This window comes from Lutjanus erythropterus, chromosome 18 (assembly GCF_056507025.1).
Source record: "Lutjanus erythropterus isolate fLutEry1 chromosome 18, fLutEry1.hap2, whole genome shotgun sequence".
In the NCBI taxonomy this organism is placed as follows: Eukaryota; Metazoa; Chordata; class Actinopteri; order Lutjaniformes; family Lutjanidae; genus Lutjanus; species Lutjanus erythropterus.
Window position 1 is genome coordinate 14,848,810 of NC_139334.1, and position 26,414 is coordinate 14,875,223.

At 37.7% G+C, this 26,414-nt stretch overlaps 1 protein-coding gene across 2 annotated transcripts; it reads right to left on the bottom strand.

Moving 5' to 3' along the window:
• Positions 1-85: 85 nt before the first annotated feature.
• On the bottom strand, positions 86-26,135 carry LOC146310810 (gamma-aminobutyric acid receptor subunit rho-1-like). 2 transcript variants are annotated; one of them, XM_084742062.1, is made up of 10 exons: positions 25,995-26,135; positions 14,880-14,930; positions 14,640-14,746; positions 12,171-12,238; positions 10,143-10,366; positions 8,303-8,385; positions 6,226-6,366; positions 5,580-5,732; positions 4,814-5,010; positions 86-2,531 (listed from the first exon to the last, which is right to left on the bottom strand). In XM_084742062.1, exons 2-10 carry the CDS (start codon positions 14,927-14,929, stop codon positions 2,229-2,231), a joined length of 1,326 nt encoding a protein of 441 aa, XP_084598188.1. In that variant the 5' UTR covers position 14,930; positions 25,995-26,135; the 3' UTR covers positions 86-2,228. The 2 variants fall into 2 exon arrangements, with proteins under 2 accessions (XP_084598188.1, XP_084598187.1); XM_084742061.1 differs by lacking the exon at positions 25,995-26,135 and adding an exon at positions 21,908-22,346.
• Between the last annotated feature and the right edge of the window lie 279 nt (positions 26,136-26,414).

Below are 26,414 nucleotides of genomic sequence, written 5' to 3' on the forward strand. Positions count from 1 at the left end.
GGAAAATGAGATAGAACATTTGGGACCAAAAATTTAGAGGTCATAACAGAAAAATGTCACCAAATGCTTCAACTGACACCAAGTGTCTGTTGTTTGTGTTTTTTGTTGATTTTAATTGACGTCTGCAGAAGCATTATTCAGAAAAAAAAAGCAATATTCAGCCATGCATCTCAGTCCATTTCAGTTTGTACAAACTAAGTGTATTACATGGAGGAAACTTAAAATGGTATTGTAACTGTTTTGTTCAGCACCTGCAAAAATAATGTTCACATTAGCAGAAAACAAAACATTTATTAAACATTTTCCCATATATAACATTTTTCCAGACTTTAATTTAATATCTGTGTGTTTGATCGAAAGATATTTTTAATATATCTTTTTCCAAACGAAGTATAAAGTGTGTTTTAAGCTGAAAAAGACAATAAAACTAGCAACTAACATGTCACGGTGAACCTCAAAGCCTCACAACACCAAACAGAGGAAATGAGCTTCAGTTGTATTTTTTTAAAAAAAGAAGAAATAAGGACATTTAAAAAAGTCAATACCATAATCAGTGTGTGGGATTTACTAAACATATATTTTTTACATTTGTGATTTTCAATAGACTGCGTTATTTTGCCTTTTTACTAAACTTTGTCAAATTACACAAATGCAGTGCAGTAAGTAGCTTGACAGCAAAATAATGGCATTGGTACAAAGATCACAAGAAAATGTAACATACTGAATCATATCAACGTGCTGCAAAAGGAAAACTTAATCCGATTATCAGTTTTTTAAAGGAATAGTTTCATATTTTGGGAAATGACACCTTTCTCGCCAAGGGTTAGATGAGAAGATTGATACCACTCTCATGTACTCTGTACTGTAAATTCGAAGCTACAGCCAAGAGGCGGTTAGCGTAGCTTAGCATAAGGACTGGAAACAAATGGAAGCAGCTAGCCTGACTAGCCAGTCCAAAGGTAATAATGTCTAAAACTCACTAATTTGCATGTTGTGTTTTGTTTGTTTAATCCAAACAAGAACTGTAAAACCAAAAGTTGCCACTTTATGAAGAATTATGTCCCAGAATATTTCTTGCTGAGCAAACAGTAAAAACTCCTGCACAGGGCTGCACCAGCTACATGACCTGAAAAGGGGCATAATTTGCATGCAGGTACATGTCATAGGGACTTACAGCACTACATCTGTTAGTAACTACTAGTTAATTTGTTATTAAATATGCTACTAAAATTGGTTGCACCACGATTACTTTGGGCATAGGCTAACTAGTTTCAAGGCAAGTGGTCAATCAAAAATAAAAGACAGAATTCCATCACCATGTGATACTGTAATATAATTGATAAATTAGGTCTCTACTGGATTACTGGGTTACAAAATGGTTGCAATTAATGAAAACTGTTGGTACAACAGGCTGCAGAAAGTTACTCCTACCAGCAAAGAAATATCCCAGCACTTAACCCCCTATAAATAACAAACTGTTGGTTTCATATGTCAGTTTTTGCACAGACACAAACAAACAAACAATATATAACTAGGCTGTTAGGCTAGGCAAGCTGTTTACCCTTGTTAACAGTGTTTGTGCTAAGCTAAGCTAACTGGCTGCTGAGTGTAGCTTTATATTTAACAGACAGATGTGGGAGTCGGTCCAATCTTCTCATTTAACTTTCCACCAGAAAGCAAATAAATAGAACTATTCCTTAAAAGTTTTTAAAATTTTCACTGATTGTCAAGTCTAGTTCATGAGCAAAGGAGAAGAAATCTGTCCAAATGCTGGCAAAGTCAGAAGTCCATTTTCAGTTTTGAAAATGTGGTCAAAGAGTCACTGCATCAAGAACTGAAATGTAGCTGAGTTAAACTGCACCACTGCAGAGGTCCATGTTTGTGCGTCTCTCTGCGCAATAAGTCCTCAGGCGACGACAACATCTGAATGTCTTTCCATCAACAGCACTACAGTTACAACATGAAACCACAAAGATCTGATGGAGTGACGAAACCAGCGACGGTAACTGTCCTGTTTGTCATTTTTAAACTCTTCAGTTTTAAGTGGCTGGGTCAAGAAGGCAATGGTCACCAATCTGTCAATGGTCCCCATGCATCTTATGAGCAGTTTCTCTGCCTGAAAAGCATCAAATGCAAGCATTTATTTTCCCGCTCGTTCACAAACGAGTCGAGCTCCTGGAGTCAAATCATGGACGACTCCCACGGAGGATCTAATTCTGCATCCCACATTACGAATAGATGGACCAGTAGATGATGTTAAAGAGGATGTACGCTCCGGGAAACACAACCCGTGAGTACTTGTCTATCGCGTGGGTGTCTATCCAAATGTTCACGTATCCTCTGGACGGCTTCACCTGGCCTGTGATCTGCGGGTCATTCAGTGCCACCTGCGCCATCATGCGCTCCTGGCGCCCGCCATTCTCTGGCATCCCATAATTCCCTGTGGTGTTCATATCCATAGACCCGTAGCCAGTGATCTGGGGGTCGATCATCATCTCATCCGGGTTGCCAATGCCACACGTACACGGCAGCTAGAGAAGGAAACAAGAAGACACTTTGAAGTCTGCTTTTTGTAAATGCCACTGTCTTTCTGTAAGTCATAAAACAAACTAAACAAGAACATAAATACATTAGTCTGTTAAATGTTTATTATTTTTCTGCACATTCAGGGCATTTAAATAACTTTGGCATGAAACATTCATAGAAGGATGTTTGTGCTGGAAATGCTCCTCGGGGTACGTGGGCAATTTGGCTCCATATGCTGCAGCATTTGGCAGATGAAGAATAGCAATATAGTACGCAAGCTGTAGTCCCAGAAATAATTTGCCACAGCCCTGAGAGCATAAAATGAGCCAATTTAGAAAATATTTATCTGTTTTTGGGGGGATGCACATAAATTATTAATTCATGTTTCTACCAGTTTAGGCATATTTTAATGTGTAAAATATTTTAATGTAAAATCAGGTCAGCCTTGTCTCGTGTTGACTTAGAGAGTTATTAATGCGTCTGTCTGCTTTTAATGAGAAAGTCTTTTCTTATTTGCAGCTATTACAGATAAATACAATTGAATTTAAATCAGCCTATAAAGAGCTGTAAAATGATAAAAGGTTTATAGTAATCCTGCATTCACGGTGGTGGAATAATCTGAAAAATTAGCTCCCAGCTGGAAAAATTCAGAACCACAACTCAGAAAGTCTGCTAAAAACTTTTGTTCACAATTTGCCAAGTCATTGTCACACACACAGAAACATGGAGGACAAAAGTAAATGTTTGATCAATGAGTAAGAGACTGATATATTGCATATCAATTTTTGCTCACGTAATTTGTAATATGGTAATAGCAGTTGGCGATTTGTTAATTAACAGGGTAGATGGCCACTAGTGACCAGCCATTAGCAAAGTGACTCATGGAAGACTCTTTAGGTTCTGAATTTTTAAATCTCCCCAAGACGAAAATGACAGGAGGGCAAGACAGAGAGAGAAAGGTGCAGTTAAAAATGCTACCTCAGCACCATGGACAGCACCATGGCTTGTCAATACACAGCACTGCTGCCATGGTCAGGGGTCATTTGGGGTCATAGATTTCTGACGCAAACCTCAGTCAGATAAGTCAATAAGCAAAAATTTTAATGTGGATGCCCAGTCTATATTGTGTGATACTGACTGAGAAAACAGTCAGTATCACACTGACTTCTCCTACTGTTCTTCCTGCATCCACAGTTGTCACTGGATGCAGAAAGAACTATTTCAGGTTGAATTTCTCTTCTCCAGTAGCCAGGGGCCATGCTAGATTAGTATTTTTAACATCTACCACTCAACAAGATAGATATAGGTTAGGGTGGTGATAACATGGCAATGTGTGTGTGGAAGTCAAAAGTTCACCTACAATGCATCCTGGTATGTTTAAGTACAGCTGCACTGCTCTATGAGCAGGAAAACTCAGTCTTCTTGGTCAATATAGCAGCACTGAGGAATTCATTGCTTCAAATGACTACATTTACCATCAGCACTGACTGGACATCCATATCAAGAGTGGAGATTTTTGCCTTTAACAGACTGCTAGTGAAAGGAAAATGTATGTAAATGTGAAAGTGTAATATAAGTATTGACCTTGTGTTTTTGGTGATGGTGGGCATACCTAAAAGGAATGCCCTGAAGAAAAAGAAGAGACTGTCTGCACAATACTAGTGCAAGTTTTAATAATGCACCTACAAAAACCAGATGTTATTAGTACCCAAGTGTCATTAGCCAACAATGGATGTAAATAGTGAAGTAGCTGCTGTGGGGCTATTCCCACCCAGGTGCAAATAGACTGTTAATTATTAAAAATTAGCATAGCCCAGTTGCTGTTCTTGCTCTGATAATCCAGGTACAATGCACAACAGAATACAAGATGTGTGGTGGTTGTTACAGGGTTTAAGTATTAAAACTATAAAGAACTTATGTCCCTGCACAGCTCCAGAGCTACAGCATGTGGGGAGTGGAATTTAGGGGGGAAACTGAATCAAACAACAAACATATTTGTTGCAGAGTCAAACTGTTTGAATTAATAATTTATGAGAAACATCAGAGCAACATTTGCCTCTTTAAATTTACTTGCAAAACATAAAAAAGGAATAAAGTCAGTCACACATTCATTATTTACTCTCTGTGTAAATTGAAATGTGATTTCATCACTCCCTTGCAAAGAGGACACCTTGTCTTTAGAACACTTTGGTTAAAAATTAGCTCAAAAAAAAAAAAAAAAAAATCAATGTGGCAATCAAGGGTGTCCACATGTATCATTAACAACCACAGAGAAAAATGTACTTACTCTCTCCCTCAGTTTCCTCTCTTTCCTCTCCTGCACGGTGGAGAGGTAGTTGACTGCCGCATACTCTATCACCGACAGAAAGACAAACACAAAACTGACCCAGAGGTAAATGTCCACTGCCTTGATGTAGGAGACCCGCGGCATGGAGGCATTGACCCCGGTGATGATAGTGGACATGGTCAACACTGTGGTGATGCCTGGAGAAAAACACACAAACCGTTTAGTCACATGAGAACTTTTGTGTCTGAGCTTGGAAGATAATAAACCAATGCTAAATATCAAAGAAGGGACAAATGATTTTTTTAGTTTGTGCTGCCTAATCTTAATGTGTATTATTTAATCTGACATAGTTTTTTCTGTGCTAAGCTAAGCTAAGTGGCTGCTAACTGTAGCTTCGTATTTACATTCAGACATGAGTATATCAATATTTCTCAAAACATATAAATCATAATATTGACCGAAACATCAGAACTTTCTTATATAAATCTATGTAGCGGTGATAAATGTGTATGGGAATTGACTTTTTTCTTTTAAATTGGGGGATGTGAGTCCCTGCACCACAAAAAGAGACCAAGCAAGTTCTGTGTGTGTACTTATCTTGTAGTGATATCAATCTTTTATCTAATGTCTGGCAAGAAAACAAAAAGCATATATCCTTTAATTTTGTTTTACAAAGAGACTGGGTGCCACTGCATGCTACCCTGCTTCCCCACATTTCAATTTCTCAAACATTTTTGTAGAGCTACAGTATATTTCTTTATCCTACCTAGTGGCACCCTGGCAGGGACAGCTCTGCGATCAATCCAGAAGGACACCCAGGATAGCATGACCATCAGAGTAGCAGGGAAGTAGGTCTGCAGCAGGAAGAAGAAGATGTGGCGCCGTAGGGTGAAGTGGATGTACAAACGATTGTACCAGCCTGGGAAGAAGAAATATCACCATTACACACCCACATTGTTACATGTTAGCTGCTGATGCACCGTGCAAACACTTGAAGCAGGGGTTCCCAGCTATTGTGGCAGTAAGAGATAGGACATGAAATCCTTTTTATGCTTCAGGTCGCTCTTCTGAACTGGAATGTGACATGTGGTTATAAGGAGGCCGCACAGCTTTCACAGTGGCTTTCCAGCAACATACAAGTGGTCTGCAGTAGTTTGATTCATTTCATTTCGCAGAAAGGATTAAATATTAGTGCAGACTTTTTGATGTGACATTCACAGGACACCAGTTTCATGAAAGGGAGACTCTATCCTTTAGTTGGAAAAGGCTTATGAAGTAAAATGAGATGCATTGAAGTTGTAATTGAATTGTGATGTAGTTATTACATGTATGATACACACATATGGACAATTTGCATAATCAGCTCAATTTACTGTATGTATTAAAAATGTTCATGTTGGGGATTACAGCACCTGTGCTGCTGTAGAAAGCCAGCTTGGTGGTGGTGTGAAATTTCTGGATGAGGAACTGGGACAGAGATATTCTGTCGTCTGTGTTCAGGGACTCGTTGCCTTTCTTCCAGTACAACATCAGGTCGTCATCTGTGTATGCGTCTGCACAGGAGAGGAGAAGAAGTGAGTTAATCTGTGTGAATTAGTTAGGAGTTAATGTGAACAAAGTGTGTGACACAGGAGATTTAACAAGACAAGACTCGTAAAGCACCTCCAGCAGTCCCTTGAGACTCCAATGTCTATTACACCCTCTGATTTTGAGCCTCACTAATAGAGGAGCTGAGGGGCTGATGCTAGAGGAGAAGGTCTTAACATTAAGGCCATGTGCGTTGGCTCAGAAACTTTCATGGCATGATATATCTGAGATTTCATGAGATATTTGGTGATTAAACTTGACACGTTGGCCTGAGGAGGGCACGAGAGGAAGGGCCCTATAGTGTCTAAAATAGAAAAGAAAATGTGCTTATTAAATTAGAGACGGGTGATCATTTCTGTTTTCATATCATCTAATCATGGTTGCACTGTGGATGTGCCGATCACTAATTTATTTGCACACATGCAGGTTCACAATTCCTCTGAGGCGTGTCCCAAGGTGGTCTGCAATGTTAAAGGGTGAACAACCACATTTCTAATGTTAAAATATTTCTATTGTCTTTATAATAAAAAGTATATAAAGTTTTTTGTGTCTGTGCTTGGTGCGACTGTATCACAGTATCATGTTCTGTGTTACATTAATTATTCTTATGGAGTGTAGAGCAAAGTTTTGGTGAGCAGTTATGGAGAACGAAGATGCCAACTGTCAGATCCATAAAAAAAAGAGAGTAAACTGTTTGTCATTAAGGATTTAAAATTTACTCATACTGATTAACAGGGCTCAGTGGGCGGACATGGCACTCCACCAGAAACATCTTGAAATGAACAGTAGGGCACATATTCTAGAGATTATTTTTATAACATCTTAGTTCTGAAAGCAGATTAGTTGAATAAATAAATAAAGTTAAATAAAGGCACGTTGATGGTGTTAAAAGAAAGGACAGAAAGACTGGAATATATGTAAAGTATGTATCTTCCAAACCTTGGGAACTATGAATATGCACATTTCACGTAAATCCAAGCATTAGTTTTTCTGATGCTTTGTCATTGGCCAGAAGAGGAAACTTAGACCTGATGGTTGTGCTACATGAAAAGTCAGAACTTTATCAAGACACTGCGTGAACCATAAATATCCTTTTGAAATGTTATTGCAATCTGTGCACCATTTATACATGTGTTTATTTCCTCCCGCGTTGATTACCGCAATTATCTTTTCACCTGGCTTAGCAAGACATCCCTAAATGGCTCACGAGTGGTTCAAAATGCTGCTGCCAAGCTTTTGATGAAGTCTTCCAAAAGGCCTCACGTAACACCAGACCTGATGTCTTTACAGTCCAGATTCTTGTAATCACATTTAGACCTGCCTACATTAAAGAGCTACTGCAGGGGCGGCTCCAGTAGCTTATTTGTGCTCGCGCCCCATGTCTCCTGCTGCAGCTGTGGGTGCATGCATTTCCAGCCTGCATGTTGTCGCCCCCTCTCACTCTCCCTGTTTCAAGTCACACCTCCAGCTGTCCTATCCAATAAAGGCATAAAAAAGGCAAAAAAAATGAAAAGAGCTACTGCAGCATATAATACCAGCAGGAATCTAAGATCAGAGTTTGTTGATTGTTTCCCGCTCCAGGCTAAAGACAAAAGGAGGCTGTGCTTTTGAGGCTGCACACTTCGGAAGTCTTTCCCATTGGATTTATGATCTGTAGACACTGTAAACACCTTTAAAAAAAACATCTTAAGACCCATTTGTTCTGTTTATTTTTGTTTTGTCTTTTGTTTTTCACTGGTTGTCAGCTTTTAATGTCTATTGCTCTGTCTCTTCTTTGTTGTCTTGTTTATATTTTGAAGCATTTTGGGACCTGGTGCTCTTGCAAGCTGATATATAAATAAAAGTATGGATGGATGGCAACTTGATGAAGTATTTGTTCCTATTTTCAATAAATCCACTCACAGCTTTCGATCTCCAGCGAGCAGGTTTGTGTGTCCAGAGGGAAGCGGCTGAGATCCATGTTGCACATGGCTGTGACAGTAACTCTGCAGGAGAAAACGGCAAAGAAAAACATACACTGTAATTCAACTTCCTCAACTAACAGCAAGGGTGAAGGCGAAATTCACATTTTTTATACAGGCTGATTTGTGATTTGACCAAAACAAATGGAAGGAAATTGAGTTTCAGGGTCCCGTCCTCTGCCCCTTTCACCCCAATTTCCCCCTTCAAGTGTCCTGATGCCACACTGTCTGGTAAATATGACGCTCATAGAGCAGAACCCAGGACATCAGTGGTAGCCATCTACAGACTGTCAGTGATATCAGTGAGGTCAGGTGCCAGCACAGAATCCAAAGGATATTAAAAGCAACAGCAACAGCCTGTTCACCCAAGAGATACAGAAATATCTGCTGTCATGCTGCCAGACTGCAGAGCAGCTCCCGTCCTCAAACTCAGGTAAGATAAGGGCCTGTCTACAATTAAGGATCTCCACATTAACAAGCTCTTTTCTCCACATTAATGCAGCATGGATTAAGGATACTGGTGTAGATATTTCGGATGAGTTATGGGCAAAAGGGTTGGACAGGATTAAAGCATGTTCTATCAATGCTAGACTTGAACTCACTCAATTTAAGGGCATCCACTGGTTGCACTTTTCCAAGACCACAGAATCTTTCCTTCTCTCTGCTACCTGCCAGACAACAGGACTCTAGGACAACTTTTCTGGCCTTTAGATCCCTCGAAGTCTTTTTGTGATGTTGGGTTGATCTCATTATGTTTAACTTTTCCCTCTGCATTACAACAAGCCCTCATGTTTGGTATGGTCATAGCAAAAATGTTCATCCTCAGAGATTTGAAGTCAGTTTCCTGATCATACTAGGAGGAACAAGTGTCAACCAGGGAACTAATAATACTGGACTGTTTCATCCTATACTGTATTGTATTGTGCTTTGATCTCTCAGATTTTCATTTTTTCTGGCTTTCGTCTTGGGCTTTCCTCGATCTCACTCCGCCTTCATAGCATGGACTCTTCAGTCATCATGCAGACTGACATGCATACACGCACCTTTTTTGCTTTATTTTATTACTTTAGTGGAAATTTTTCATGAATGTGTGAAAAAAAATTTTTTTTTTCTTGTGTAGACTACAACTGTGTTGTCAAATGAGAAATAAATTGTCCCCGAACCTTGAAATGATGTGTCTGATTAAATTATGGTTAGAAAGTCCCTGCAGAGAATTGACAAAAATCACAAGCATTTGGTTTCCTCGTCTGATTAACTCTGACTGTCACATTCATCTGCTACACCGATTATAATTATGAAATTATAGAGAAGTGTTGTTCCACAAAATGCATCACCTGCTGTGAAAATCATCAAAGCAAATCAGCAGTGACCTTTAGCTATTTCTAATGACCAGTGTGTCATCTTGTCATTCAATGTGCTCTGGTGTTGTTTTTGAGTATTTGTCATGTTGTAAAAAGTTTTTCTTTTTTTTTTTTTTTTACAGGAAAATAGACTCTTTTTCAGTGATGAATAAATCTAAGCAAAATAAAATGAATAAATAAAATAAATGTACATTGCCTCTGAGCAGATTCTTCCTTATGCTCAGCTAGAAATCTGAATTATGTGGGTATTTGCTATCCTGTTGGATGGATTGTGGATCTGTTTCAGCAGATAATACACATACTTTTTGGTCTTGTTTGTATGTTTACCTTTTTTGGAAAGTAGTGGGTCATTTATTCTCTAGGATTCTGGGCCTTTGTCTTCGAAGTTAAGACAAAACAGGATCCTGCTGTCGTGTTTACCTGAGACTGTAGAGGACGTTGCCGTCGGGGTAAACCCTCAGCATGACGTTATCTGTTGTAGTGTCGTGGATAAAAGAGCGCTTGGAGTGGACGAAGAACATGTCAGGAACCCAAATCTTCTTCACCAGGCGGCTGTCAAAAGTCATGCTCTGGTTGTTGGTGCTCGGGAACGACAGTCGCTCATCCTTCCAGTAATGACGCAGGTACAGTGTCATGGTGAAGTCCTATAGGAAGAAAAGAGAGAGTTCTACAGTGGCGGAGAAAGGACTTTGATATTTTAGTAGTAAATGCATAAAATACCCCCGAAACCAGATGTCTTTTTTAAAATTCTTGCAAGAAGGTGTACAAGGTCACATACTAAGCCAGCATTTGCCTCATATGTCCAGATACATCTAACACTGCATACATTTGGCTAGAAGATGACAAAATCTGTAGCCAATCATCACTCTGTCATTAAACTACTCAAAATACATCATATCAGAAAAATATCTTTACGCTGATTGTGTCAAAGTGTCTCCAATCCTGAGATAAGATATGCTTCAGATTTGATATCTTAATGTGCAGCTATCATAGATTTCACCATATATGGGTCATAGTGGGGTCTGTGACTGCTATATTATTGTATATAACATTATTAGATTATTCCTTCTGATGCATTCAGGTGTATTTTACTGTTGTAGCTGGTCGAAACTGAGCTAGTTTATGTGCTTTATATAAATAAAGGTTGTTTAGTCCAGTGGTTCCCAAAGTAAAGGCCAGACTTTTCTTTTTTGTGAAATACTGGATCATTTGAACCCCAGAGAGAGGTTTAAAAGGAAAGTTTGTCTTTGATGGAGCTGCAGACTAACACAGAGACATCTTGGCATGATATTGATCCTAAACTTTCTAAAACTTTAACAAACATGTAACAAAAAATGGTTGAAACCACAAAGTCCAACTTGGTAAATATCACACATATAATGTCTCTCTGGATGCAGCCAAGACATTTATGCATGCTTTACTTTCCCATTTGTATAAATGCATTACATGCTGGGAGCAGGCTGGTGAAACACCCATGAGACCTCTTGAATCCTTTTACAAACAAACCCTAAAACCAAATAAATAGTCACTGCATGTTAATTGCTGCAGGGTACTGGAGAAATACAATGTAGTGAGCTTAGAATTTTAGATTACTTGCAAAGTTGTGCTTGATCTATAACATTTCCAATATGTTACTTTTTTAAGATTAACCAGTCTATAAGACTATAACATACCATTTCGCTGCACTGTATTTGGGCAATCAGCTTTTTCTGCAAAAACCACAAATCAGTGGAACATCTTGCCTGATGATGTGAGGAGCTGCATCTCTGTCAGCACTTTCAAAATCAACTTAAAAAGTCTGTTAGAAGCTGCTCAGCTCTCAACTCACTGACCTTGAATTCTATCTTGTGATGTGTTATTGTGCGTAGCTTAGTATTGCATGTCTTGTGTGTTTTTTGGATATCTTTAAACTGTATTATTATGCTGTTTCATTCTTTTCACCTGCCAAGGGACTACAGATGTGAATTGGCTTAAAGCTACAATCTGGTATGATTCATCAAAAGGTAACATTTATGTGCACGGACCCTTTCAAATAAAATAAATAAATAAAATTAATAGACATCTACAATATGACAATGAGCCCAAACTTTTTGGCCAAACTAGCCAAAAATATAGATAATTGAGAACCATTGGTTCAATCTTTAATAATACGCTGTATTTTATATAATTTTATCAGGTTTTTTACTGTAAAATCTTACAAATCTTTGTAATCTTAGCTGTCTGATGAATTAAGGCAATTAAAAAGTAGACTATTTCCCCAGACATGTGGTGAAGTATAAGAGTAAAGTAACAGGAAATTGAAATAATCCAGCACAAGCACCACAAAACTGCACTTAACTTAAGTACAGTTACTCAAGTACCATATTTATTTTCCACCACTGGTATTTTATCTTGTCACCTGTAACACATGATTTTAAAAAGTATACCCAAAAGCTGTTTCATACTTACCATGTCCACCTCTGAGATGGTGTCCAGACTTTCAACCTGAACATCGACTCCAACAGGAATTGGAGGACCTGAAAGAAAAAGGAAATGAAAGCGAATGTAGAAGTGTTATTTTTCAACATAAAAGCGTGTTGAGTGTGCATCATGACAAGCCTTTTTAACATTTAATCAGTAGCAGTAATAGTAATTGCAGAGATCAACAATTGCCCATTCCTAAACCCCGCCTTCCTGTTTCCTGTATTTATGCTACATTTTAGGCTCATCTATGCTGAAAAGAAAACCAAAATTTAAAGATGTTTGAAAGATGTTACGGGAGGACCTGTAAAAGCGACATATATTTTAACATTAGCTTACTTAAGGTGTGGCTATATGTCGTATTTACAGGTCTGCCGACAACAACTTTTAACCATCTTCAAAATATGAAGAATTTTCTTTTAAACATAAACAAATTCAGCACAACTACAGAAAAGGGGCGGGCCTTAGGATGGGGCAATTCTACTTAATGATAGCTACAACTTAATTCTCGCTTGTTAAAATGTAAATTACTGATATTAACAACTAAATTCTCAGTAGTGGAAATGTTCATTGTAGATAGAACTGTATTTCCATTAAAAAAATATCACAAATGGAATTCTACGTTTTAAAAAATTAAATTCTGGCGAGTCAAAATTAAATTATTACAATTAATATGATTATATTTTAGATATCCACAGATATCCTTTTAGAACAGGTCGAATTGAATTTTAGATATCAAAAAAAGAATTTTAACTAGTAAAAATTGTGAATATGTTCAATGACATAGATATCTAAAATGACAATGTTAATTAGGGCAAGATATCAATAGTTAAAGATATCTGTAAATCATTTTTGACTATTCAAAATGTATTTTTTTTACACTGTAACAACAAAAAAAGTTGAGAGAATTCAAAATTTCAAGGCAATTTACTTTAATAGATTTTTGACTTTTGACTCAAGTTCAAACTCTTACATTTTGAAAAAGTTTTACCAATTAATCCTGTTTTGTTGAGATCCTTCACTTTTCTTCTTGAATCTTTTGAATTTTAACCCCCACCAAAAAAAAGTATATATAAAAGCTGTAACTGAAGTGAAGATGAATAATGGTTAATAATTTAATAGTTTAAATGGCAACAATTTAATTTTCAAGCAATAAATGATCACAAATCAGGTTCACAGCTCACTGTGTACAGGTCCTGAAAGACAATTCTGGGTTTTTTCCAAAATTCAAGGATCATGTTTATCCAAAGAAGAAAGGTAAATTGTCTCAACAAAAGATTCTAGGTCAGCAAAAGTTTTTTGTTTAGTTTATTTCAAAACTCAAAAATCTATTGAAGGTAGTTGACTTGAATGAGTTTTCTCAACTTTTTTACAGTTTACATTTTAAAGTATAAGTTGTAATATGTCAAAATTGTTTTACTAATATTCTAAATTAACATTTCACCATGTCAAAATGTCAAAAAATGTTATTTTGACATGTTGAAATTAATTTCCACTAGTAAAAACTAAATTACTAATAGTAATAATTACTGATGAAATGTTAAGAGGTCTTTCCATATTGTTTTCTGCAGCTGGTTTTGGGCGTGACACAGGGTAGAAACGTCAACATGACCTTCACAGAGACTGTTCGAACATTTTTGTGTTGAAAACCACGTTTCCAAAAAGAACAATGAGTCACACAAACACAGAACAAAGTGTTTGTGCCATGACCCTGTCGGTCTGGCTGGGATTCTACTTTTGACCTATTTCAGCCTCTATACTCAGCATCATCATCCTCAAATAGTACACAAATACAATTAGGTCACAATAAGTTGATGCAGCCGTGGATGCGATCCAGCTCTGTTTTCCACTTCCAGCTGCGATGCACTTGATGGTGGGAAAGCAACGGGTCTGTGAGGGTCACTGAGGGTGTGTGTTTTCTGCAGCAGATTGTCATGTGATTTAAAAAAAAAACAACAAAAAAAAACAGCAAGCACGTGTTTCTGTGCTCAACGTGAAAGCCCCTGACTGTTTTTGAGTTAAATGCATCTCTTGTTTGTTTATGTGCCTCAAAAGATGAATAAAAAGATAAAGAGTCCTGAAAAGATTAGGAATATATATTCCATTACTATTTTCTAGTAAAAACAAAAGCTTGTGTTCCTTTATCTCAGTATAATCCCACAGTCCAAAAAGCTGACATCAAATCCCTCTAATATATGCAAAAGACATGTCTCATCATCCTTGTGACGTACAGAACTGAGCTGCAATTGGAAACTGCAGCACAGCTTGCATGGACGTGTCATTAAGACCTCTAAGAGCTTAATGCTTAAAGGACGGTTTGTCCCAAACCAATGACCACACATCTTATCCAACTACACTTAATGACTGAGCAGGCAGCCTCAACAGCGTCCCAATATTATACAAGCAAAACACTTTTATTTAAAATACTTAAATCTAAAGTTGGGCTTATTTTCTGACCTCCAAATGCCGGCCTCATGGTGAAATCGTGGTCGTCTATTCTCAGCAGCTGCTCAGATTTTGTCATTGGAGATTTCGTCATGTCTGGGCTTCGTTTGTAAATTGGGCTGTGAAACAAAAAGGAAAAAAAAGAAAGACATTTGAGCCTTCAGGGATATGTAGTTTTTAATGTCAAAATGGATTAGCAAAAGAATCAATATTACTTTGATAATGTTTTAATTAAAGATTCATAAAACTCACCTTCCGGATTTGTGACCTCCACCCCCATCCATCCTGGTCTCTCTTCGCATTCTGATAGTTAACATTAATAAATAAATAAATAAATAAATAAATAAATAAATAAATAAATGTGAACATCTGTCACATATGGCAGCAGTTCTAAATATACCATATGATCCATTTGAGTAGAGTGAAAATGATCAGTATTTTAATCATTTATGCAGAACATTAAACTATTCTGATAATTGTTCAAGGAATTTTTGAAGCAAAAAAGGCCAAAAACTGACTACAGCTTCCATGCTTGTAAAACTGAATATCTTTATCTTTGGGCTGTTTGTTGGGAAATATTAAAATTTCTTGCTTGGACAAGTTATTTAAATATGTCACCTTGGGCTCAGGGAAATTATGGAGGCCAGCATCATGAAAGTTAGCTGCAGCTTTTATTTTGAAAGAAATAACTGTTTAATTTTCAACCCTAAATCTATTCTACATGGGTTTGGAGAAGGGTTGAACCATTAAGCGAAATTTTATCAAAATCACAGTATGGGCTACTGCCAATTTCAAATCGCAGTAGGTGAAATATTAGTTTCTGGGAAAATGTGTCAAAATATTATTTTAAATTAAACATTGTCTTACTGCAGTGATGTCCTGGGTTACACATCATACTATACAAACTTAAGAAAACATCTGTTTGGTACAGATTTCATCCGTTTGGATGAAAATGAGAATAATGATGTAAAAATTATAATTTCCTCTACTATTGCAACTGCAATAATAATAAAAAATAATTGCAATTAGACATTTTTTCAAAATCGTTCAGCCCGAGTTTAGAATAGAAACAATAATTCTGTCTTTTTGGTTTGTTTTTCTACTTGTCACTTCTCACTAAGAAGATGTAGTACATCCTGTTACATCACACACATTTTATCCACAAATCACACAAAGGGCAAAAGAGCATTTTTCTCATCACATCGCCTACTTTAGAGAAAGCCAGCTATTCTCTGGTGTCACTTTTCAAGGGGCTGTCTCTGGACACTTGTGTTTCAAGCAGCCTTTTCAGGCCACGAGCAGAGAGAGCGGGAGGGAAAAAAAGAATTTGAAAACCCCTAAAATGGATTATTAGAGTAGAGCATGCTGTGACAGACAGCACCAAATCCCTGTGACAACCACAGACATGCATTAAGGAAATACCACAGAGGGGGAGAGCGAGAGCGGGAGGCAGGGTGGATGGAGGGACCGCACAGAAACAGAAAGAACACAACGAGAGCAAAATGAAACAGTAAGAAGAGGGTTTCTCTGGATGCTAGCTGCAGACCTCTGATGGGGAATGGGTGCTACTTGTCTGCATCCATCCAGCAGCTGGTTCCTAATCCTCTTGGCAGAAATGCCTCTCCAATCCCCCTCTCTGCCTGCCTGCGCCACACAGCAGACCACCGCCTGTCTACACACTGCTCTGCTCTGCTCTGCTCTGCGTGGCCCGATGCTGTTTTTGCTCTGCAGCCATGGACCTACATGCATGCGATGCAGCAGGAGCTGCGCTTCATGCATAAGTTGTTCTGGACACATTAATGTATGCTGCTTTACAAAAACAGACATAAGTCATGACAGAAAAAAAAAATGAAAAAGGGTTTTAAAGTTTACAGGCTGACTGGGTCCTGTAATAGATGGATAGGATGTAGTGTCTACATTTTATGTTTTAGACAAAAAGAATTTCAGGGAATATAAAGGCTGAAAACAAAATGTATTTTTCCCACTATCCACTAGCCATTTATTATTACTTTGACAGGAATCATAGACTGTATAGAAGAAGTGGACATAATGGAAAACAAAGCCAATGTACAAGTGCCTTAAATCTGTTTTAGTCTTATTCAATACAGACATTCATTTGGTAAATTATGGTTCAATTTAGATATATATATTTTTAAAAAAGTATGCTTGGGGCATGGCTGCCTTGTAATGGTCCCTACCACCATATAGTGTCAATTTTTCCTTCAAGAACTTTGATTCTTTCAATGAATTTTCAGTTTGCATTCTGGTAACGTTAAGTACATTTTGTTTTAAATGTCCATTGTAGTCTCTAGATACAGCCTTTCCTGTTTTGTGCAGGTTTTACAGCCACCATAGGCTCTCATACACCCTTGGAAGGGAAGAATGAGACAAGGTGTTTGCAATCTACAAGCTTACCCCTAGACGGCACTAATCCTACACACTGGCCCTGTGAGTTTTTCACTTGCCAAATTCGGGATCACAGCTAGTATCACAGTTAACATTAATTACAGATGCACCTTTCAAACCAAGCTGGCTAGCTACCTAGCACTGGTATTGGCTGATAAATTAGGATGCTAACAGTACCTGTCCCACTGGGCTGGTAACCTCTGTTCACCATAGACTGCCCACGCTGACTCCTCCTCCTGGATTTAGCTGCTGCCTTAGGGTTAACAAACCAAACTACCAAGAGTTTAGTTCTTCAAATGTATGCTTTTTAACTACAGGAAATAGTCAGGGTAGACAAGTAAATTAATTCAGCTTTAAGGGTACAGTGGCTGTCTCACCAGCTAGCTTGATTTGGCTCTCTTGTTTTAGCTGTGCAACCTTAGCTGATTGTTTGACCAGTTTGGGTTTTGGCTGCACTATACTGCACTTTTTTTTTTTTTCCATTAATTGAAATTATACATTTCAATTTTACAATTAAAAAAGGACTGAATAACAAAATAAATATAAAAAAGTCAGATTCTGGTCGTAAGTTTTGATTAAACATGTAGCATTAGCATAGCTAGTTTCTGCATTTTGGCAAAGTATGTATTGAACACCAGATGGCACCTATCCAGTCCATGGCACATACACAAAAAAGTTTATTAGCTTCCTGGTTTACTTCCAGGGATATGCGGCCCACTGAATATCAGCAGTTCTGTTTCTCCTGCTCAGTCCAAAGACTTTATGCCTTTGATATTTTTTTCACTGAAATTATATAATCTTTTGTTAAAATAAATATGGCACAATAATATTAACAAGTCAGATTATGGTCTTAGGTTTTGATTAAACATGTAACATTAGCTAGTTTCTGCAGTTTGGCTTGTACAGTTGTGCAGTAAACACAGCAACAGCAAAAAAAGTAGTAACAGTAAGAAAGCAAATGCAAGATTTCCAACCATAATGATAAGCAAATAAACATTTCTTATGCAAAAAAAGCTGAATTTTGCTGGTGGCAGCTTCTCAAATGAGAGGATTTGATGCTTTTCTCTGTCGCACATGATAGTAGACTGAAAATTTTGGTTTGGGGGTTTTGAACTGGTGCTTGGACAGTACAAGACACGTGAAACATCACCACTGACTGTGGAAAATTATAACAGGACTTTTTCACTATTTTCTGAAGTGTCAGTGACAAAATGAATAAGTTAATTGAAAAAATAATTGACAAATTAGCTGATCTCCTGCTTTGCTGTGTAATTGACCACTTGCATTGGGTTTTAGTCGTGTTTTGTTTTAACTGCACATTTGACATATTCTTTTCACTGAAAATAGACATTTAAAAAATATATAAGCCTATGGCAAAAATAAAAAACATGTCAAATGCTGGTCTTAAGTTATACATAGCCGACTAGTTACTGCATTTTAGCATTGAACCCCCACATATTGTGGGGGCCGTTACATTTAGAGGACTTACTTTCACAGTTTTTATGCTTTAGATGTTTTTGTGGAAGTGTGAAAGAAAGCAAAAGTAAGAGGAAAATCTGAAAAAACAAGCTCAATTAAGCAGAAAAGTGTGCTGTGAATCATCCAGCGACCACTCTAAATTATCCTTCAAACCTCATAAAGGTTTTCTCCTCAGATGTTCTCTTGTGTGGGACTCCGCTGTCCCACTCAAATCCCCCCTCTCCCGCTCTTCCTCCTCAAGGCGGCGAGTGGAAAAACATCTAAGTAATATACTGAAAACTCCCACAGCCCACGCCAGCAGCATGCAGCCGCTTTTGCAATTTCACACTCAACAGAGGAGGAGTGGAGTGATGAGAAACATGGGAGAAGAAGAGTTTGACTTCTGCATAAGTAAATTGAGATTTTCCCCCTCCAAAAAGAGGAAGGAGAGATTTACATTTGATTTGTATTCTCAGTCCGTGTGTCAGCCGAGACAAGGCTGATGATGTGAGAAGACTTTTAACTAGTTGGGGGGAAAAACACAAAAAACAAAGCAGTGAAGCGCAGATTTGATAACAAGGCGACACTGGTGTTTAGAGATTACAGTGCAGCTTTCTGTCTTTTGAAGATTTTCTACAGATGATTACGATTGTGCTCCTCTTACTTACATACTTAATGATGATCTTAATCACCTCAGGGCTAAGATGATCACTTTAAACCACTGTAATTTCATGCAGGATTGTTTAGACTGAAAACGACAGCACTGTTTAACACAATTGCCCCTTCAATAAAATCGTACGCACTCTGAGACCAGTCATGTCAAACACATTTATCTCACTTACAGAGATAAGAATTTTAATGGTGAGCAGACTGCTGTTTGACATCTCTGATCTATAAATATCAACAGATATTATACCATGACAAGTGATAGTGTATCTAAAGGCACAGGGATTATGATTTGACAGGGTTTGTTGAATATATTAAGTGGATGCAAATCATTCAACGCTGATAGCATTATGAAGCGCACAGCGTTGTACTTTGCCTGCTTGGGAAAATCTTATCATCTTCACCAGATATTAATGCAGGGACAGTTTGTGACTTGAGGGGCCTCGGGCTAACAGTCGAACTCTGCGGTGATATTTCCACAAGAGAGTAGTTGCAGTTGTAGATATAAATACTGGAGAAGAGTCAGAAAATGACAGAAAATGTGCTTTTTTTCTGTTTATTTTTTAAGTATCAAATACAGGCAAATTTTCCAGCTTTAATTTGGACTTTTCTGAGTGAAGTCTTGGAGATCCGATGTGTTCAGAGCCACCTAGCACTGAAAAGATTACTCGACAAATCAATTAGTCGATCAAGAGAATTAATCAGTAACTATTCTGACAACAGATTAATAATCAATTGGGTCATTTTTTAAGCAAAACATTTGCTGGTTCAATCTTCTCAAATGTCAGGATTTACTGCTTTTCTTTGCCTTTTGTGGTAGTAAATTGAATATCTTTGGGTTTTGAACTTTTGGTTGGATAAAACAAGACATTTGAATTAGACCTGCAATGATTAATTGATTAGTTGTCAGCTATTAAATAAGGTTTTTGATCATTGATTACTCACTATCAATTTTATAAGAAAAAAAGTCAAAACTGTCTGATTCCAGCGTCTTAAATGTGAAAATTTACTGGTTTCTTCACTCCTTTATAATAATAAACTTTGGGTTGAGGACAAAAAAGGACATTTGAGGACATCGTTTTGCACCTTAGGCAACACTGATCAGCATTTTTTTTTTTTTTTACCATTTTATGGACCAAATAACTAATAACTAACTAACACGAAAATAATCAACACATTAATCAACAATGAAAATAACTGTTAGTTGCAGCCCTGATTTGAATACATCAGCTTGGGCTTTTGGAAAATGGAAAATGTGAAAAAAGATAAACTGACTGACCAAGAGAATAATAGGCAGATTGATTGATAATGAAAACAATAATGTTATTTCTCTGCTCACAGGTCTGATGTTGCTCTCGACAGGTGTTCAAAGCCATCCAAAGGCGTTAAATTAATTTTTGACAAATTACAATGATCATGCTCTCTAAAATTTTAATCGTGACTATTTTGCTGTATCTGTAAACATTCACCATTTTAAATAGCTCAACATCAGTGTTTTATGCCTGAATATGCACTACAAATGTCACTGAATCACTGAAATAATGACCATGTTTGCAATTATAATGTGAGACAAAGACATGTATTGCTAATTTTGTAGTAAAAAAACAAAATTTTTCCACTACAAGTAATAAAATATCTAATATTCCTCTTAGAGCTGAAATGATTGGTCGGTAGACAGGAATTTTATCTGAAACTATTTTGAAAATCAAACAAAAAAAATACTGATTCAATCTTCTTAAATGTGCACATTTGCTGGGTTTCTTTGTCTTACATGGTGGTAAACTGAATATATAGATTTGTTTTAGGCTGTTGGTTGGACTACACAAGGCAAGTAAGATATCACCATTGGCTCTGGAAACTTGTGATTATATATTTTGTTGCTTAATAAAGGAAATGATGAGCAGATTAATTGATTGTGTACTTTGTACCCACAGGTATTGAAATAAATGCTTATTTCTTACAGCATATTTGCTGTGCATATTAACATTTAGCTGCACAAATAATTGACATCACTTTGGTAAAAAAAAATATTTAAGTTATCCTACATTCCTTCCTCTTTGTGCCTCATTATGATGTTCAAATTAACTTAATTATTATAAGTAATCAGCATTTCAAACATGAATAAAAAAGACGATGCTAAGTTCTGAATCTAAAAGTTTTGTAGTATAAATGTCACATTTCTTAAAACATAAAACACTGATTATTCTACAAACCAAACAAATCTATTTAAAACTTCTATTCAATCGATACTACGTAGAATTGAGGAAGCTTTAACGATTCTCTGATCTAGTTCAGTCACGACTAAAAAACATTTAATCCAATGGACGCATTAACAAGGCAGCAATTAGCCTAAATAATCACCTGAAAATGACATTGACTACAACTGCTGCCAGTGGGGAAAACAGTCATTAACTGGCCAGCAGCAGTTGTGGGGCAAGAGAACACAGCATTCACCAGTAGTACATAAATAGATGTGGGGATTTAGGTCTCCCTCTCTCTGCCGGCTCTCCAATCTGCTGTCTGAATAAGTCTGTTTTCAGAGGGGGAGGGAGCAGCACAGGTGACACAGGAAACAACTGGACAACATCATGTAAACCCCCCAAAAAACATCAATAGAACATCATGAATTAAGATTAAGAACTGAGGAGCAGATTTTGCATTAGATCTTAATTTGAACCTGTCATACATCCTGTTGAGACAATAAAAAACCTGCCTTCCAGTGTTTGTCTTTGTAACTCCTTTGACATTACCTGCTCTGTTTGTAGGTCTCCAGCTTGTGACCCCTCGACTGGGCCACCTTCCCAGCTGCACCCGCGAGCCAAACACACAAGAGCACAAGAACAGCATCCACCTGCATGGTTCACATTCCCCAGAGGACGGACCTCCTCTCTCCTGTCAGTCAGAATCTGCTCCCCTCCAGGGTTTGGAGCTCTCTGCCTTCCTGAGACATTCCTTTCTCCAGCGCCGGAGCCGATAAGAGGAAGGTGAGGAAAAACAGCAGCAGCAGCAGCAGCAGCTACACTGGGCTATTCTACGGCCTGAGTGGAAAACATCCTACGGTGCTTAATCTCCACAGTGGGAAAAGCAATTTTGACTAAACCCATAAATCCTTGAGCGTCAGATGGTACAGATTTGATCCCTCCAGCGGCGGATGTGCCTGCCTCTCTGTGCTCTGCTGTGCTCAGATATCCTGCACTCTGATGTGCTCTACTCCACTTTGCACCGCCCAGAAACACCATTTCTCACAATGATGCAGCGTGCTCATTTGTAAGGTCAATGGTTTAGAGATACAGACTCACGGAGGCTCAGAGGGAGCTCTGTGTCTGATGCAAAAGGCTTCTCAGCTCCTTCTGATGCTGCAGTCTCATATCTGGCATGTCAAAAAATGTTTTCACGCTCAAATCTGCATTTCTGCTTGCTCATTTTTGCAGGTTTTCTGTTTTCCTTAATGTAAACGTGGTCAGTGAATGTAGGGTTTTATGATTGCAGTGTTATTTTCTTGCTGATTTCCTTGCTGTGGTGTTTTTCTCAGGGGACTCTGATATGGGAATATTTTTGGATGCCCCAAAAAATGATAACTCAGGCTGATGTGTCTGCACATCCAGCAGAAATAAAGACAGCCCAGTTTACCCGAAAAGACCTACAGATCTAGAGCATTTATAAGATGTATATAATATGGAGTATCAAGCAAACAAAGCAACTGACTTCAGTGTTTTTCAACAACGATGTTGTCGTCTTTTTCATCTGTTTTGATGCATTTGGTCCCAAGAGACAGCACACAACACCAGTCTGATCATCAGACTCATCAATCTGCTTCAGAAAACTCAGAAAAATAATGAGTGTTTTTTTTTTTTTACTTGTTTTTTTTAGCAACACACTAGAGGCTGCACCACTATTTGTCTGTCAAGGCGTGCCGTCCATCTGAATAAGCCAATCGAAAAACGTCTCAACACTGACGTCACCGTCATCCAGGCCATGTGTCAGCCCTTTTTTTAGCAGACTGAACAGTTGGATTATAAGATCATGAATTTGGGTTAGCTCCATGGACGTCAATCTGAAAATTGGTGTAAGTAATGTTAGGTATTGTTTGTGTTTCAGATTTGTGGATCCGTCTTTACAGTAGTCCTGCTGAGCGGGCAAATATAACAGCTGACAACAAACAATCAGGCGAATGTCCTCTTTCTTATGATAATATTAATGATTCATGCACCTTTTTTTTAGTTATTGTATTGAATTACAGTAAGACTATTACAGTGGTGTTCAAATATAATTCAAGATTCATATTAGAGCCACACTAGCTAATTTGTTTAGGGTGTTGTATGTATAAGGTCCACTGAGACATATCATTACCATGATATAAAATTTCATAAATCATGATAAAAGACTTTGGCCATATTGTGCAGCCCTACCCTGGAGGCAGTGGTACCAACCACATTATGGTTGCATTATGGTTGCCCTCACAGAGCCGGTTGTAAATCTAAGACTAGGACTACATAAACAAATGGTAGAAAGGTAGAAAATGAAAGCTTTCAGGTTGCTGTTTGGTAGCCTACAAAAAATTATTTAAATTGAAAATGTGTATTTGCTTACAAATGAAATGACTGCATTCTGCTATGCTGCTACTATTAACGTTATTAGCCACAACCTCTGGACTAGAGTAACACTGCTGACACCTTCAGTGCCCAGAAAACAAAAATCAGAATGCAATCTGGGACAATGATTTAGTTTATGGATGCTGTACATCCACAGTTTAGAATGGTATTGTGTAAATTATGCTCTTTGCAAGCCCATGTGGGCCTCATAAAATGAGGAGCTGAGCAGTCTTGGCTGGCGGGCCTTGACTTTGACAGAAGTGACATAGATAAAAAATGTCAAATTAAAATGTATAATTTTAATAACTAGATGTGTGTTGTGGGAGAAAACCTTGCACCAGAAAAAGCTTCAAAGCGTGTGGTGAGACAATATAACCCTGAATACATTAAATTTGGATTTGTAAAGGCAGGAAGTGATGCAGAGCTAAAAGCACAGTGTGTTACATGTGGTGAAATCCTGCACAGCCCAGTTATTTTTCTCCATTTTGTCTTTTTTTCTCATTTGAGGCAGTCCTTGAAAATTCTTTTAACAATCTCGAGTGGACCTCAAGTTACAAAAGGCTGAGAACCCCTGGTTTAAATAATCTCTTTGCCTGCCTCAAGGATGTCAAAGGCTGGACGTCACAAAACTCAAATCAAGATAAATCGGAGATCTTAGTTATCAGTCCAAAAAATTCTACCAGCCTGGTTCACAGCAAGCTCAGCTCCATTAGTCAAAACATGAAGCAGGCTGCTACAAATCCTGGCGCAGTAGTTGTGAAAAATATTGTGCAGTCGTGCTTCTTTCAGCCAAAAAACAATCTCTAAAATCAGATGTTTTCTATGTCCGCCTGATTCAAACAGAGATGCATACTTTGATTCTGTCACACTTTCAATGCTGTAATGCACTGAACGCTGGTATCAGACTGAGCTCCTCTATTCTCCAACTCCAATCAATGCAGGGAGCTGCTGCCCAGATTTTAACCGGGGCAATAAATCTGTACACATAACTCCTGCGTGACTTTATTTTGTATCGATTTGAAAATCTTATTGATCACTCTTAAAGCGTTAAATGGCCTTGCTCCAAGTTATATAAAAGATTTATTGACCCTCTTTTGTACCCAGGCGTTCTCTGTGATCAGCAGATGCAGCTCACACATCACTGGATTTTTTCTTCCCAATCCAGCAATTTTACTATTTTAACCACCCCCCAGTGTTTTTTTTTCTGCTTCCATCTTTTCCCGGTAAAGCAATTTGTAACCTTGTTAAGAAAAATGCTATACAAATAAAATTTATTATTATTATTACAACTAATATTACAATACATCTCCAGATGTGTCTTGTGTGACCATTTAAGATCAGAGATCACTTCCCTGCTCTATAGGCAAATAAATACTCAGGCTATTTTGTCAGTTGTAGGCCCATTACTGCCCACTTGGCCATTCAATGCAAAGACTTTATTTGCTTCTTTTTTCCAGTTCAGCGGCACACACAACTCTTATATCAGCCTACACAAGCCTCATGTTTTATCTGTGGTGGCCTCACACTTTTACTTCCTCTGACTGTGTGGAAGTGTTATGTTGTGTCACAGATATCACAAATGACAAAGAAAGAAATTAATGCCAGAGTCAAAGACAGTAAAAGTCTGCGTCCTGCTTATAGCTCAGTTACAAAATACAGCGCAGCAGTGACCACGCAAACTTTGTAGTATCACAGCTTCAGAGGGCATGGAAAGGAAAGCATGCTGTCACCACAACTTGGCCAGGAAAACCAAATTATTAGACTAGATGCAGTTACTGTTTGGCTGATATCAATATTTAAGTGTGGAAATATCTGAGAAAGACATATCGTACAATATCTAAGTTATCTAACATAATATACTTAGTATATACTAAGTATAAGTATAATAAGTATACTATACTTAGTACTTATATATACTTAGTACTATAACTTACTATCCAACAGACAAATATGTCAGTAATAAGTTCACAAACATTGGCCCTGATAATATATTGGTTGGTTTTTAATAATAATAAAAGATACTACAGTATTATTTTGACAATGGTATATTTAAATGTTTTTTTCTATTTTTATTTATTATTTCCCTCCCAGCTATTACCTTTCAGTGTTTGTAAAATGACTTTAAAAACAAACAAAAAATGTTATTTCCTTTGCTAAAGCAAAAGTTACATTTTCTTCAACACTGCATCAATGATGTGATCATTTCCTTCAGATGTCTTAGTTTAGTGATTAGAGGGAGTCTTACCTCGTTCTACCTTTTTACCTGGGTTGACCTGACATGGCCCACATACAGGCGACAGGAACAAGTTACTATTTGTAACTTCTGTGTTGTTTCAGCTACAAGACATTAATCTGCTCTCTTATTTTTTGTTTTAGCTGTCTGTGAGGGATTTAAGTGCATAAATAATCGCTAGTTGTCAAACTATGACAAAAATGGACGAGCGTCTCTTACATTGCCGCTGATCCTTCCACTTGTTTCTATGTGTAACTACGTCACGCTTTAACGTTAACCAATGAACTCCCGGCTATGATTGTGATCTCTATGCCCTAAGTTTAGTCTGTCAGACTCACAGGCGTACTCTCTTCACATGCCGTACCCCGTCCGCAGAAACGTCAACAAATCAAATGCGTTATTTTTAAGCGCTAGGTTACAGCAGATGATGAG

Coding starts and splice junctions, on each gene's coding strand:
- LOC146310810 (XM_084742061.1), bottom strand. CDS start 22,014: ATGCAGGTGGATGCTGTTCTTGTGCTCTTGTGTGTTTGGCTCGCGGGT. Junction 14,747..14,879: donor GGAGGTCACAAATCCGGAAG/GTGAGTTTTATG, acceptor TTTGTTTCACAG/CCCAATTTACAAACGAAGCC. Junction 5,733..6,225: donor GGCTTTCTACAGCAGCACAG/GTGCTGTAATCC, acceptor TCTTCTTCCCAG/GCTGGTACAATCGTTTGTAC.